Consider the following 17026-nt stretch of genomic DNA (forward strand, 5'->3'; position numbering starts at 1 on the left):
CCGATCCGTTGGTATATCGTTTGATAGAATTTGGTGGTGCCTTCAGTTGTCTGTTTTATAATTGATAATAACTTCGAGGAGTCTGTTGTGTCTCCAGGATGTCGTCAACGGCGAAGTTTACCTCCGACGATCTGCTCGGTGGTGAGTAATGCAAAACCAATCCTCACGATCACCTGTGAAATCAAACGACTAATGAACGCCACACAGCAGCTGTCAGTAGCATACATACGTTGATCACACGCAGCCATTTCCCCTGCTCTCGAACCGCACGTAAACAAATCGGAGATATTCCTTTTTCTCCTTCAATATACCTACGCTTTATTAATATTCAATTTACTGTTTACGTTCAGTTGCTACCACCGCGATGTTTCTTTTTTCTTTTCCTTTCTATCATTTATGTTTTTTTTTTTATTTACATCGGACGTACGGGTAAATCGATATCAGAATTTGCGTGCTTCTCCCACGCATGTAATTGCGTCTTAAAATAGGCTGGATTCGAAGGGACAAAAAAAAGTATCCAGTTAAAGTTTCTTCGCGTCGCACACCTTGTCTGAAATTCAATCCGGCAAAATTGTCTGTTGAATAATGTTAGCGTACGTAGACGAGTATTTGTGGTACGATCGTCGAAGCGACGCAAATAGTAATGGAATATGATTAAATGGCTATGTAAATTAATCTCATACCTACAAGTTAGATGTATAGTATATATGCGCACGATTAAAATATGTACTTAACAAAGAATATCGGCTCGTTACCTGGAACCTTGACGAATGAATCCCGAAACTTTAACTCTTCTCTATTTTGCCTACAGACCAGCATCTTATGCGTTATGAAAAAAAAAACCATACATCGAGATCACTGCTCTTAGAATCGCTTGTATTTGCCTACGTCTCAACGTTCATCCCACGTCTCGCGTTTTATAATTTCTATACAACCGCTAAAGTCGAATAAAACGCTTCGCTGTGTACGATTTCATTCCTCGCTGCTGCAACAAGTACACACACAACATACATACATACGTTTACGTTACATTCAACCCGCCTTGTTTTGGAGAGACTGAGCTTCGGAACATCAATAAACCCACGTTCTAACTCGCATTCGTTTTCTGCGTCGTTCGCCGCTCATGACTCGACTTGTTCGGACAAGAAGAAATGAAATTCGAATTCTACTGCGTTGTAGGAAAATGGCAACGCGCTTATCAGTCGCGCTACGTTTTAGCCAAGCGTGAACTAGGAATAGCGTGTTGTGTAATTAAATCCGGCTAAGAATTTGCGGTCGCTTTCTTTGTGGAGTTTAATGTTGGGTATTTTTTCGGCTGTATAGATAAGGCATACAATCTAGAAACTAATCGTTTCAAATGTTTCGCTTGCGGGCATTGATTCGGTTGTGCTTGAGTAACAGCGTAGATGGGTAGTTGCCGTTATATGATTACAAATTTTTGTCGCTAATGAATCCTCGACGAACGATAATATACCAGACGGACGATAATATACCAGACGGACGTTGCGTTTCATTTCGCTCATCGATACATCAAAAAGTCATAATATAATTATAAAATAATGATACCTAGATTTGAGAGGTAAGAACAATCACTCTATTGCTTCTGGTAAAATTCCTAAGCCGTATTCCTATGTACGGATATAATCTTTTGACGCATCTCGGCTTGATGCGTAATTTCAGCGTGGCAAAATGACGAGAAATAATATTCAATAAAAAAATGCGCAACACGCGAAGATAAAGAAAAGAGAAAATCGTGTATGTATTTATACACTATACGAGCATAATGAAGAAAGAAAGAATGAAAATAAAGAAGGTGCTGACGCATCGAGAATCGGAAGACACGACGCTGTTGGACGTCACTGAATCATCAGATTCGTTGAGAATCTATACTTATCGTACATATGTACATATTTGTATATGCTCACGTATGCCTGGGTAGAATCGTTGATAATTACGATAAGAACGCGATCAATGCTGCAGCACACTTGAGACAATCGATTGAAAAATACTAAAAGGAAGGACGAATTATCTGTCAATTTATTTTATGCTTGCAACCCGACGTCGATTTTTCTGCTCAGCAATATCACAATACATAATATATATACAGACACTTCAGTTTTCCATATCGCACGGCTCTCGGGTCAATTTTCCGTGTGTATAATTATAATACATACAATATACTTGTAACAGATGTAGGTATCCGTATATTTGTTGCAGAAAAAATAAGAGCAACTTCCGATGGATACGGATTTTTGCAGTGCAATAAACAAGTGACGTTGATAATTAATACGCGATCGGTTTGTATTCCTCTATTCTCCCTGTCTGGTTATTACAGAAGCAAAATTATTTCTTCCAATACGCGTATATCCACTAATTCAACGAGATATTTTGACAGAATTATTCACAATTTCCTCATACGTTGAATTGAGTGTTTTACGATCGTTAAAATTTGAAATTTTATATTTAGAATCTAACGATCGGTTCATTTATCGCTACAGTGTACTCTCTCAAAATCCCCCCCCGGCCGAAGTTTACAAGGATGAAGTTAGTAACATTGTTGCAATGATTTAATTATCGGAAAAACCGTTACTTCACAATTGCAGCAAGATCTGAAATGCAGTAAATCACAATACGGCGAAACTTATTCATATTTTGAAGATTTAACTACTTCAAGGTCACTATAAAATTTCAAAATAGTAATCCCTACCCCCCAATGTTTCGTTACCTTAACCATACTGACTTCATCCTCATCCAGTTTTATGAGTTTGAAGCACAATTCTCTCAACAAATGCAATAATGGTTCTGTCATTTTTTTTACCAGACAAAGTTATTCCCATTTAAGACGTTTGAATGGGTAATTATGTATTGACAAAAAAAAAAATTAAAAAACGCATATGCTAATGAAATATTGCTAGAGAAGTATTTTTCCAGGTTTAAATCAAATGAGATGGGAGTCTAATAACCGATGTAAACGATGTATCCGTGCTTGCATGAAAGGCTCGGCTGGCCCTAATGAGAGAGTTTGCGACTTTTCCGTGAAGGTAATTGGGGGTGGAGGGATAAATGGAGAGAGTGCACCGTATTCACGCACCTTTATACCGTAACCATGGAAGTAATGAGCGGTGACGCACATCACTTCACGTGGAAAATTATACATGTTGACATAGACGTAGAAATACACGCGATATCGTAGATAAGGCGTAGTAGACAATTATCAGAGTGTATGTGCCACCTGCCGACGGCTAATCATCGCCAGTTATTGATTATATTTTACCAAACTAACAATAAGATACCGACTGAACAGGCATGTGCGTAAAATTGTACATATACATACTATACATATGTGATTGCAATATATATGCATAACACAAAGGTGAAGAAATTCACAATGAAATAACGGTTTTGTCACTCGTTAATCATTTATGTGCGTCTATGTGTGTAACACTTTACGTCAGGAGAATACGCGGCACAAAAGATCCTTGTATGCATGTATGTGTGTACATTCTGTGACGGTGTAAATTGTACGAAATGCAACGTTAGCTCAGTGGCAATGAAATGTATCCAGCTGATAAGGTTATAGAACTGGGAAATCCAACTGAGATAGTTCGTCTTCTATCTCATATCATGGTTATACGTAAGACGTAATAGGTATAATATGTATCGTTCAAGAACAACGTTTTCCCAACTTGAACCTTGTTCAAGAATAGTGTTCGCATGCTCTACTTTATATACTCGTCGTCGTCGCATAAAACATTACCGCAACCGAAATAAAGCATGTTCAATAGCGGTTTTTCGTGTAGGTACAAACGCAGCGTCAACTCTGTAAAGTCGACTCGATTTAAATGACAGATCAGTTAACAGCGGGGTCATCATTCTATCGAGGTTATTTTTAGTCGACGATTACTACATGAGTCGCTCTCCTCCCCAATGTGCATACTCAATGTAACCGTCTAACGTATGGACTCTACCATATGCTCTTTGCCGTCGTAAGAAGAGTAAATTCGGCGAATCTATCATATCTATCTTAATCCGTGGTCCGCATGCTGCGTGAATAATTTTTTCTCGATATTACGGTGAAAACTCAACAGTATGTCGGCGGATACAGAAATCACCAACGATTCGTTGCCGTAGTGAATCCGGACATCGGATTACCGTGATAAGAATTATTACCCGCAATAACACGATGTACAAATGTATAACTTTGCGGACAATACAAAAGCCTCTTTTTCATAACTATGTGGTTTCTCATTGGATCTTGCACCGTAATATTATTTTCCTTGTTCAATGTTTACCGATCCGCTACACGCATAACCAAACTTATTATGTATAATGCTGCTGTGCATTGTTATCAAAAACGGAAGGTAACTTCCGTATTTACGTTGGGGCGTTTTCCTGTATTGTTTTGAATCGGGTTTACCGTTTACTATACATGTGTATAACGTGTGCAGAGGTATTCAGTAACAGCGTGATGATGACACTTTTCACTTCGTATAACCGTAACTCAACCCATTGGTTTCTTCCATTGTTATACAATCGTCAGTTTGTTGTGTATTATCGAAATGAAGCAGGTATGCCGTTTGTTGTAAAATCGAATCGAGCGTTTTTTTTCTTTTTTTTTTTTGTAAATACTCATATGCGTCGTTTCTCCTCCCTCATCGTCAGCTTCTCCAGAATAGATTGAATTTCAAGTTACTTAATAAAAAAAAGTAAATCACACAAGTTAATAGCTAACTCATTTATTTTATTATCATACGTACACATAATTATACGGACAACTGAAAATTGCCTATTGGAGCTGTATGAAGGTTTTGTCTCGTGCAATCGAAGAAGTCCAGACAATTTAATTGTGATGAAAAAAATTCACTACTTCCAAAATGACGTATTATGTACATAAAATGATATCCAAAATTTATATACACTTTTTTTTTATTAGACATTTTTTTTTTCTATTTTAATTTGCAAAAGCAATAAATTACACATCTTGCGTTATACGAACGATAAATTCTTGAGAATTTATAAAGTGAACTGGAAGGGTGTGTAAATGTAAATAAGCGGACAAGAAAGCTGTGCAGGTGTGCTTAACAGCCTGTTGCTCAAATACGTGGACTGTTTCCCCCGAATGGCTACAGACTTGAGCCGCAATTTTACCTTCCAGCCTGTATCGAATTACCAAATAACGTTACACATTCAGTGGTACGGCTCTTTAAGCTTTGGCGTTGTTAATCCGAGATATTACAAGATATGACCTCGCGGCTCGTATGACTTGACTCTTTGGACCTGTGACTAGGCGATGCAGCGGTAGTGTGTTTGATAATCGTAGTTTTGTTTTTTTTTTTTTTTTTTCATAGTTTTTGGCATTGATTTTTTTTCCACAAACAGCGCCCATTTTTTATATTTTTATACGAAGACTCCACATGATAGAGTCTAGCGCTTCGAACCCATAGGACACAAAGTTTTCGTTCACAGTACTCTGAGAATAGAATTATTTTGAAGCAGGATTACCAATTTTTAATTATAATCGGTCCAGTGTTTGCACACTTTCAATCATACATTGTAGTGTTTAATTTTTATTTCAATTGTATACCTAGTCGTAACATGAGAATGAGTTCGAGTCAAATGAATCCGCTGTTTTCGTCTGTTGTTTTCTTTATTGATCACAGGGAAGGTAATCCTCGGTATTGTCTCGGAAATATTTTTTTAATCTGTGTACAAGGTTGAATGAAAAAATTGTAAAAAAATATAAAAATAAATAAATAAACAAATAAAAATCAGTCACGTTTTTTCTTGTACATAAAATTTACAAAATTTCCTACACTATGTTATACTTGTTTAAAAATTCACTTTTGGTCCCTTTGGCTTATTTTCGGAATAATACACTCACTTACGTTATAACTACGGTACGTGATTATGTTTTCTTGCTTGAATTTTCCGGATGCCCGAGGTCAAACTCGCGGCATAAAAATGGAAAGGTACATAAAACAACGATAATATTAAACAAGTAAAGAATCCATTCCTCCACGTCATCCAGCACATGTTACACATCCGTGTGATGCAGTATATAATGCGTGGAAGAAAACGATATGATGATAACCATTTAGCATCTGGTACCTATACGTAAATATATACGTCATTCGGGCGAGTAGCTGATTATTTAATTATTTCTCTGGTCATAGAATTACGGTAAACGTAAGCGGATGTGGAACAGATTGTGATATTCTTATTGCTCTATTTTTTATCCGGACTAGCTCGACCAATTATACACTACGTATCAGCGGTCGAAAAAAATTAAACGAATAAAATAATTTTTTTTTTCAATATCCAACAACACTCTTGTGCGCAAATCTGTATAGAATTTCCAGTAATATTATATATAGGTATACGACCGATGCATTGAATACATAATTGTGAAACGGACACGTGTCGTTTAGTTAACAAAAATAAAAAAATTATATCCACAAGAAAAATACTATGCACATGACGTATAACGCGAGGCGAGGAGGGTTTAGGTTATCGCAGGGGTCACAACATTATGGTATATTTAATGTATTACATACATGTAACGAAATTGCTGACTTGCGGGAGTTTTATGCATATATACTATGTATCACAATTACATGTGTCGGTATAATGTAGCACAGACCACGCACGACACTGTACGTTTAGTACATGCCGATCATTTTCATCAGCTGTTTAAATTTTTGTATTATTACAAAGTTTACTTGTTTATACTGCGATATGTTGTATATGGTATTATAATTAACGTACAGCAGATATTTCGAGTAAATAAATACTTCTAGAGGACGTTGAACCACTGGACAAGTGCAGTGTTATTAGCGAGTCTAGATTATTCACTGTAGATCCGACGAACTTGTTAACAATCTGTAATGGCTATGCGAAATAATTACAATGTACCCGGTGATGTGTGAAAAATCGAATCCAGAGTGTCGAGAGATTGCTTTAATTCCTGCGAGCGTGTATAATCTTTTGGACATACTGTTTTCTTCTTTGTGCTTTTGATTCTCTTTTTATTAATATTATAAATAAATACATAAATATACACACACACACACCATATATATTTATTTATTTATTTATTTATTTATTTATATATAACCATCGAGAACGGAATGTGCACGTGGCAAAATACTGTGTATATAAATCTTGCACGGTCCAATTTATATTCTTTACACGTCGCATGGATGATGAACGTAATTCACAAATTACGTACCAATGCGTATAACAATATTATACCTATACATGTATGTATGTATTACCGTTGTAGAGGAGAACGGTCGGCGTTGTTGGTACAGATGTTTGATTGTGAGGCATATTTCATATAATCCTGCATGTTGCGTGCCAAAGAATATCTACATTCGACATTCCATATTTTTTTGGTTGGAGAAAAACTCTACACGTGTAAAAATATAAACTTTTCAATTGCATCAGGCACTTTGTATTTCGATGCTGAAAATATAGACGCAAAAATGCAATATTTAACTGTTGTTACTCGTATGTATCTATATACATACCTATGTAGAATTCTTATCGAGCAATAATTTTTGCCTTTGTCTTTCTCTTGGAAATTTTGGTTCGGGCCTGATTGCGTAGCAATTAAAAGTATAAAAATGAATTTCAAATCGATCATTCCTTACAATATACTGTTTGTTGACAATTCTGTAAATAACATGTATACATATATACATGTGTAAATGCATGTATATATATATATATATATATATATATATATATATATATATATATATATGTAAGCTTAATTTCCATTTCTGCCGCTGGTCATTCCCAGTAGAAATCTTATTTATGGATACGTATGTACAAGATTCTCGGTAAGTGAGAACTTGCAGAGAAATTGAATAAATCGTAGCTTTTATTGTAAGACGATACACGGTGCGCGTGTCACATTTGCGTGACTTCGTTGAAGTTTTATTCCTTGTACAGTCCAGTAGAAAAACAATCTACGCGATACAGGCAAAAATAACTGATGGAAATGAAAGTTTAAAAAGTAAAACTTTAGTTAATTGGCTCAAAACATAATATGGAAGAAAATCAAAGATGTAAGTCAGAGTGAAGGAAACTCATGGTTATTGATATTAAGAAGATCATACATATATTTGTTTCTTGTTTTCTGTCTTTCCAAATATTAGTCACTTTGTTCGTTTTACTTTCAGTTTTTAATATAGATTTTTTATTTCATATTGAGAAGAGATTCTTATACAATGAAATTCGAATTCAATTAACATTGAGTCTCACTTTTTCGACATTGATATTATTAATTCTTTATTTGACTAGAAATTTTTGTTCCACAGCAGCAGCATAACTTTGTAGGTAGAGGCATGTAATGTAAATCCATGGTATTGATTCTTCAATTTTATTTACTTATACAAAGTTATGGTGTAACTTCATATTTCTTCGCAAACATCGTTTATCCCATATTCGATTTCTCGCAACAACGTGACGAAGACGTCGGCGCCGCACGAGGAATTTTTACTTTATCCCTAGAATTGTGTATAACAAGTCGGAGGCGTCGTGTATCGGATTCAACGAGTTCACGAAGTCGTCGCATGTCAATTTTCACGAAATCCCTCGTACAGATAACCTCACAATTATCAAGTTCGTCGTAGAAATTCGCCGTTTCCTTGTTAATCTTGTAATTCAACGACGGTAGTTTCACATAATTATTATCTCGATACTTGAGCCCCTTGCTAATACAGTGATAAAGTTTCGGCATTGATTAACTCATTTAACAACTCATTTACTTCAATTTATTCATCAATCAACAATTTAACGCTACAGCAAATGCGTAAGCAGAATTTGGAAAGAGGTCGCCAATTTGTTGTTCAGGTATGAAAAAGACGAAAGGCGAACGCCCGCGGCTTGCTATTTATGTGTATAAAACTATGATAGGGGATCGCGTGATGCAACTCGGTTTAAAGAAACACGTACAATATGTATACATATACTTACATACATACATACGTATACGTATATATTACATAGAGAGAGTAAAGTGCGAACGATCGAATGGCTTAAATGCGCATGCGCTAAAATTCGAGAGCAAGATTAGTTGTTTTGTCAGGGCGACCAACATTTATAAATTCAGATGAATGACAGTTGTCAAAATTTTTGAAGTTACATACACGAGGTGTGTGTGAATTTTGAATTGAATATTTAAAGTATTTGAATATTTTTCTTTGTACTCCAATAATTTTTGACGACCACTGGCTAGGGAAAACCGGGAAGTCAGGGAATCCAAAAAATGATCCGGGAATTTTATGTCGATATGGAAAGAGAAAGAATGAAGCTTACCTCGGGACAAAGCAAAATTCTAAGAACAGTTTTTATCCATTTTCTCGGTTCCGCGACTGTCATACTAGACCGTGAATGTATTTTTGAATACCGATTTATTCCGAGCTTTGTGTATTAGATACTCTAGTCGTGAAGTAAATATAAGTCAGTCGAGAAAAGTCGGAGAAAAATGAATATTCAGTTCTTCATTCTCGTGTAACTTGAATGTTTTATTCTGCCTCAGTTTTTATACCATTTGAATCGATTCGGCGTCTTTCCCGATATACCTTTTGCCGTTGCGAATATGTAAGATTTTTAAGCACTATTGGTGTACGTAACGCGCGAAATTTCAAGCATCCGTGCAAAAGCGTCGAGGTCGAAAAATGGCGTGAAAGTTAGAGAAACGGAAGTTCATGTAATACGTGAATGCCTGCACACCTGCTCAACTTGCCACTGCATCAACGATAATTAGCTTCGGGCTACTCGGGGCGTGGGTTCAATGACTTTGTGCAGCGGATTGGAGTGCCAGATTAATATTACTTTTGATGTCGGATTACGCGGTTATACATGCAGAGCTTTATACGTTTATTATGTCTGGACGAATCGTTTAAACATAAATGAAATTGTCCGATAGCAAAAAAAACAGCCGTTTATAGTTGGAAAATTTATATTGAAACTGCACGCGAATTGCATTACTGCAAAAGTGAATCGACGACTCGTGTAACCGGGGTCTGCATCTGTACAAGGTGCCATCGAAAGAACACCAAACAAGGCAACCACCTCGGTCTTTGAAACAGACGCGTGACCTGGTTTCTTGAGATGTTCAACGCCCAGCCCACGCTGAATCGAGACTCCCAAGAGATGCAGAGCGAGATTACTGGAGGAATCTGCGATCTGCAGGCGTGCGTAGAAACGTCGAAAGTCAAATTTTACACAACACCGGGGTAATTCTTTGACAATCCATGAAACGATTTATGGTTCTATTTGACTAGAAGATAAATCTCGTCACTTTTACGAAGTACATATCGTGAAATAATTTTGTCAAATTTGAATTAGAGATTTACTGGTTTTATTACATCATTTCGTTACACATTTTATACCGATTAATTATAGTTCTACGATATTAATAAACCACTGATCAATTGGAAATTAATTATTTTCTAATACGATATATATATATATAAGCTGTACGGACGCAATGAGACCCTTATATGTCGCGTCAAATGCTGCAGTTTTTTCAAGCCGTTATTCTCGTATCTTTGTAAAATTTCGTTTCGCTATGATATTATTATACGTTCTTTTCGCACAAAGTGTATGTATGATTAAAACAGTGTTACCGTTGAAATTCCTTCAAACCGCAAAATACCTTATGAATATGTGGCGAAGACTGTCAATTTGTCGCATCGCGTGTTGGATTCGCTGATTTCAAAGTCTGAAGAACTTTCGCTTGCGCAATCATAGCGATTTTCTCGTCAGCCCATAAAAGAAAAAAGGCCAAGTTTTTCATACGAACAGTTATAAAACATGACTCATCCGCATTCTCCCTGCACTTTGTTGTCCAAGTTGGTCGTATAATCTGTAGATATATACATGTGCGTACGACCATTACAGCACGTATATTCGGATCGGCAAAAAGAAAATAGGGGAGTCTCGGGGAGAATTGGCTGTCCTGCTCGACGTCACGTAGTCAAACAGGAGAGTAACTTGTGCGTATTTCGCGCGTGCGGCATCAGTTAAATATTCTGCCAGGTGTGGATCTCGTGCGCGTTTGCATGTATTACGTTTCAGCAAATTTATGCACTATCCAAACGCGCTATGCATCGCGAAATGAAAGTTCCGGTTTCGGTAAGGATGATGCGAAAATACTATATAAAAGTAAAAGAAACTCGCTGACTAGTTTTTATGAAAACAAGTCGATTATGAAGTTTTACAAATTTTGAGGAGTTCGTTTGGCCAATGAATCTTATTCCAAACTCATTATTGTGCCGCTCAAATTTACTACAGTAACTTTACACGATACTCATTATGATTTCTGAATAAAATTTCGTCGATTTTGTCGACGCGTTTCAGTCGTTTTTATCACCGCAGGTTCGTTGGTTGAAATTCTTTACTCGACCGACAAATCACGACTCTTCGGTTTAAGAAATGTTCTAGCGTTGTGTATGTAAATCGAATTTCTGTGAACCTCCTGAAATAGGATATTGCTTTATAGTTTTCTTCCTGGTAATTATTTTCATCGAAGTACTAACATCCCATGAGATCTGCTATCAGAATTTTGATTATTCGACTTTATTAATAAATTTATAATAAACCAGCGTCCAAATCGTTTTCAAAATTCATGAATTTTATTTTCCTGCATTATTCCAACAACCTTAATGTAAATTATACACTTCTTCAAAAGGATGTTCTAATGACTTCGAAGTCACCAAAGTACTACCTTTACTCCCTCGAAATATACAGTATCCCAGACCCTTATTATCCTGCGTGTCTCAAGTCACGTAGCCGACCGCTTTCGGACTCCATTTACGAACCCTTCATGCACAGAGTCCGACGTCACGTCATCCACTCGCAAATCAAACACCTAGAGGACCGTCTAACGACGGTCTGCTTATCTTGATCACACTATTGGTAGAGATGATTAACACGATGCGTTGCGACGAAAAATGTTACACAGTGAATAGATAAACACATTATGTTTTGTATTTACTTACTCGTTGTTTTTCAAATGGATCGGTTTGCCAAATTATAGTTGCAAAATTGCTGATGCGTCGTACTATGTTTAGAGACAAATAAGAATCACGTGCATTCGGTACAAAGTGGTTTTTACCTATAGAGCAGACGTGTATAATAATTGTTGAAAATGATACGTGTAAATATTTTTGAAGTCGAGCTAAAGAGCCATTTGTGCCGCTGTAACTGTATATTGTCTACACGTATATGATAATGTAATGTTTGTAGGAGATAACTATTTCGAGATTGATAATAAGGGAAACAAATAAATACGTTGTCAACATTAATGCCGTATACTTTCACACGATGTATAAAAATGTTTTAAACAAATAAAAGCGTAAAAATTCTTTTGCGTGATTTTAGGAACCATACGCGCGTAAGCAATTCTCCGATTATGATATTTCGTCTTTCGTCGGTCTTTGAACCCTGAAATAATGACGCGCAGGTTACCGCCTGTACAAAACGTAGCTCGCCTCGGGTAAAGTAATTTAAAAAGCAGTGGCGTTTTTCCAATCGCTTTAAAGCATCATTGACCTCGCATAATACTCGAAGTTTATTTCTGTCTTGTTTGGTACTCGCGAATATACAGCCCCGTGTTTTTCTACCCTGCATATTAAACGTATAGTATTCGAGATGCGCGTATTATTTGTTGATCAAAACATTATGACGCAAAAGAAATACTGAAAATAAAAACGTATAACGCGGTTTAAAACTTATTCCCGTCTCACATTTAAAATTCAATTATCATCAAATGATTTAGTCTTAAGGCTCTTATTTACTTCATTACGACTGTGCATCATTGCCATTTTTAATAACATGCAAGATAGCTTTGCATTATTACGATTAGCTCGTCGTCCCGTTCAACAGCCCGGCTAGCTCAGTCGGTAGAGCATGAGACTCTTAATCTCAGGGTCGTGGGTTCGAGCCCCACGTTGGGCGGAATTATTTTTGATGCTTTTTAATATTTATTCATTGCGTTGATTTTCCGCCAACCTCAATGAGAAACGATTAAATAATTTTCAACGGTGTTGAAACCTGAATGCAAAGTAGTTAGGCTAAGGTCCGTTGGACGAGTTAAACACATTTGTGTGTGAAACTTCCTCTTTACAATTCGACACCTCGACTCGAATGGTGGACTTTTGTGAAATAATCACAGCATCCAGCGCTAATCGGACCACCTCTTATTCTTACACCGTGTATGTACATACTTAACATACATTAAATTATAATGCCTCCATGCCTCGCGGTCTTTGGCCGTATGCAGTCAGACTATTCTACAAACCGGCTCGTCTGCAGTGATTATCGAGTTGATGATCCGAAGCAATTGCGATGGTTTATTACACCACGTGGATAAATTTAGTAACAATCAACCTCGCCACCGTCGCGTCAGCGGTGCAGAATGAGGTTGAATCGAACATCGTCTAGCTTGAATGACTTCCTCTTTCCCCTTGAACTTGACTAATCGGCCAGCCGTATATACTGGTGCATTATCCTTTTGAAACGGGAATCCTTATCTCTCGCTTCAATTATATCCTATTCAAATTACTTCAAGTATTACTTTAATGTATTGAGAGAAACCCTCGAAAAACCTACCCTCGATTTTTGATAATGAAACATATGTCAAGCATTATGTTTGCTCGTGATAATTGTACTGTTCAATTTTTTGGCTCGTTTACTCGTTATTGTTATTCTACTTTTGTGAAGAAAAAATATTTCAACTACCAACTTAAGGAGGTCGTCAAAAGCCGATAATGTTTATTAATTTTATTACGAGATTGTTGCACCTTGAGTATTTTTCAAATTATTGTACTATACATGTAGTAAAACACAAAAATCTCGGTGAAAATGAAAAAATAAAAAATACTGGTATTACACTTCATTTAGAATCGCTTGATGATTGTTAAAAAAAATCCAGTAAATTCGTTCGATTTCACTGTACGACGTGACGGCTCATTTTATTCAAAAGACTATTTTCTACAAAGTCTCTAAAACGTATTTTCTTTGTTCTTCATAAGCGAATTCAATATTGCTATTTGTTGATCATATATAGTCAATATCGGCGCAATGTTGTAAAATTGAATATTTAACAATGCCAAAAATGAAAAATAAAATAAAAATTAAAAACAACTGTTTCAGTGAATTTGTAGAAAATAGTCTTCTGAACCAAATAATCCATCGTATAAGAGTAAAATTGAACGAATCTATTAGATTTTCAACAATTTCGAAAAAGGTTTGGAACGAAGCGTCGAGATGTTCAAGCTTTTATCGACGACTCCATTAGTTTGAAATTTCCGTACTTTCAATTAGAGATCTTTCGTAGCTTACAAATACAACAATTTGCTGAATCGGTGTTATATACGACTATCTCTTGTGAAGGAAATTCAAAAAATGTATCAATTTCTTGCCAACCAACTGCGGATTTTTATTTTCCCATGTTGGACCGTGTGCCCTTGTTAAAGGTTTAAACTTGATCTCTCATCTGCTACTGCTGTGGCATGAACTGTTATATTATCCATGATACTGCAGAGACGATCTTTATTTAGGAGAACATTTTTTCTTGTATTTTTTGAGGTGCAGAATCTTGGGTCGAGCTGAACCCCGTCCCTGCCGACAGGGTGACTCCTTTACCGTTCAGCAGCAGCGGCGGAGGCGGCGAAGAGTACCTGCGACTTCTTCGGGAGGCTCAACGCGACTCTACACAGTCTTCGGCGAGGCATTCTCTCGCTTCTTCACGCAGGGATACTCCTAGGGACAGGTAAGCCGAGATCCAGCTTCCATTATCCGTGTAGAAGGGTAACCTTGACCCTGCAGACTGCCTCTGGCTGCAAGAGAGCGAGACATGAAGCAGCAGCTTTCAAGGGGCTGCCCTGGTCGATTTCAACGTTGGTTGTATGTACCGAGACAATCTCTGGAAACTTGAAGATCAACTGCGCATGCGCGAGTTTTATCGGCTGTTCGTGCAGGCTGGCAATCACGAGTTTCAGCTGTCAAACTGTTTCTGCCGGCGACGTAGTCGATACAAATTTTCAAGGTTAGAATCTCAAATAATTGATGTAGTGACTCGGAAAGGTTTGGAAAGTATTTGTTGTTGGGTCGGAAAGTTGATTCTTCAAAGAACGGTCGGAATTTAATGCTTATGCTCTTTGAAAATTCAAACGTACACATTTTGCGTACGTTGGCCCCCTGCATCGCAGACAAGAATATCGTTGCGGGAAGATTTCGCCGACCAATGAGATTGAATTATTTGGCGCATGGGCGGTTGATTTTCAACTTTCAAGAAATTGTTTCGGTACTTCCTAACATCGAAGTCCATTTATCATAATCGCGAAAAAGGGATTAACGGCTCCATTTTGGACGTAATTTTGAACAAAAGGACTCCAATTCATTTTAATTTGACGTAGAAATAAAGAAATGGCATGAATTATACGAATTAACTATTGCGATTTCGTAGAATCTTTGCCATTTCTTTATTTCTGCGTCAAATGAAAACGGATTGGAGTGTTCTTGTCCAGAATTGCGCATAGAATGGAGCTGCTAAGCCTTTTTTCATGTTTGAGGTGTATGGACTTTGATATTTGGATATAATTATGTAATACGTCGACGTCGCAATCGACCAGGACAGCCATTAAATTTGCAAGAAATTGGAGAATCTACATGATCGTTGCAATAATATGGCTGTGTGAGAGCAGTCGTTCGTCCTTCGAGATGTCAAATCTCGATTACTACGCACGCTTTGTTTTACCTCGCACAAATACTTCCGGTTGTAACAATTGCGTCAAAAGTATAATAATGTTATCAGATACCAGTCACGTAGACGTTTCAATTTTCTGTCAAGAGTCTCGTTTTTTTTATCTATTTATTTTTCTATTAAACAGTCTCTTGGATCCATATATTTACTGTTATTGCAGAGATAGGAACGAAGAGAAAGGTGACGAAATAGGGTCAGTTTCGCACCTTGCCGTCAAAAGTGGTGACTTGGCGGATTGATATATTCTTAAAACTATGAGGTATAAAATTAACCGATCAGACCTGTCACGCACGCTCGGAAGAATTTATATTTATTACAATTGTTCATTGTGTACTGTGTATAAAAGATCGCTAAATGACGGGCCAGATTTCAACCGGAAACTCGCCGATTTCTGCTCTGCGCAAGAGTGTTTATCGGCGTGTGTTTAAAAAAGTATTAGTATAAAACCAGTGGCAATTCGGTAGTTTGTTTATATGTTATTCCATGATTAACAACAATCCTGCTGCAGCAATTTCGACATGTCATTCTGATTTAAAAATGTTTTTATACTTTATTTCTAGTCCGAAGAGTCCGCCAAACAGTCCAAATACCGAATTATCGACCGAAGACGAATTCAAAGGAGTTTATATCAACTACAGCTGCAACAAGGCAAGAAATTGTAATTTTATCTAATGATGGCACGAGCTTCGTCAATCTAATTTTTTTTTCGGGGTGGGGGGTTCATCCAATCCGAATTCATTTAACCTCATTTCGTATTACACTGTTGAAGCTTGCACTATATATATACAAAATACACTTTGTATGCCAATTTACATGTAAGATTTCATGGATTCAGTCGGTGACTCGATAATTTTAAATCCATACAAAAATTCGATTCGCACGATGATCGTCCATTTCGGAATATCTGTAGCTGTTGCACTTGTTGAACTTTTTTTTAAAGATGCAAAAAGTAAGCACGGTAGTAGCAGAGACGAGTTATCCGATATAGTCGCCCAATGTAGTAAAAGAGAACGAAGAAAGACGAACAGAGAATTTATCATTACGCAACGTTGAGTTGTGTCTTCGATAGTTTATTAACACACGTATTAGTCGGTACATTTCTTGTCATGCAAAATACAAAACACACGGAATTTCAGTAACTAACGATAAGCGAAATTTAACTTTTGATATTTACCACACGGACGCCTTTTATAAACGTATCGCGGTTACAAGATTCTTTGAATTTGTCCAAAAGAACAGGGAAAA

The 17026-nt window shown here is 36.9% G+C and overlaps 1 protein-coding gene and 1 non-coding gene across 4 annotated transcripts in view; both read left to right on the forward strand.

Annotated features, from left to right (window-relative positions):
- LOC107220049 (BCL2/adenovirus E1B 19 kDa protein-interacting protein 3) overlaps positions 1 to 17026 on the forward strand; it is a 25718-nt gene continuing 8692 nt past the window's right edge. Inside the window, exons 1-3 of one of the 3 annotated variants that reach the window (XM_015658456.2) lie at positions 1 to 141; positions 14611 to 14788; positions 16342 to 16429. In XM_015658456.2, the coding sequence (XP_015513942.1) occupies positions 99 to 141; positions 14611 to 14788; positions 16342 to 16429 (309 nt within the window). In that variant the 5' untranslated portion in view covers positions 1 to 98. Of the gene's footprint in view, positions 142 to 14604; positions 14789 to 14866; positions 15065 to 16341; positions 16430 to 17026 lie in introns of those variants that run through there. The other 2 variants (XM_015658455.2, XM_046743771.1) reach the window with 2 other exon arrangements.
- Positions 12900 to 12972, forward strand: Trnak-cuu. Its single transcript has one exon. It is a non-coding gene; the product is annotated as a tRNA-Lys (tRNA).

Source organism: Neodiprion lecontei, chromosome 6 (assembly GCF_021901455.1).
Source record: "Neodiprion lecontei isolate iyNeoLeco1 chromosome 6, iyNeoLeco1.1, whole genome shotgun sequence".
In the NCBI taxonomy this organism is placed as follows: domain Eukaryota; kingdom Metazoa; phylum Arthropoda; class Insecta; order Hymenoptera; family Diprionidae; genus Neodiprion; species Neodiprion lecontei.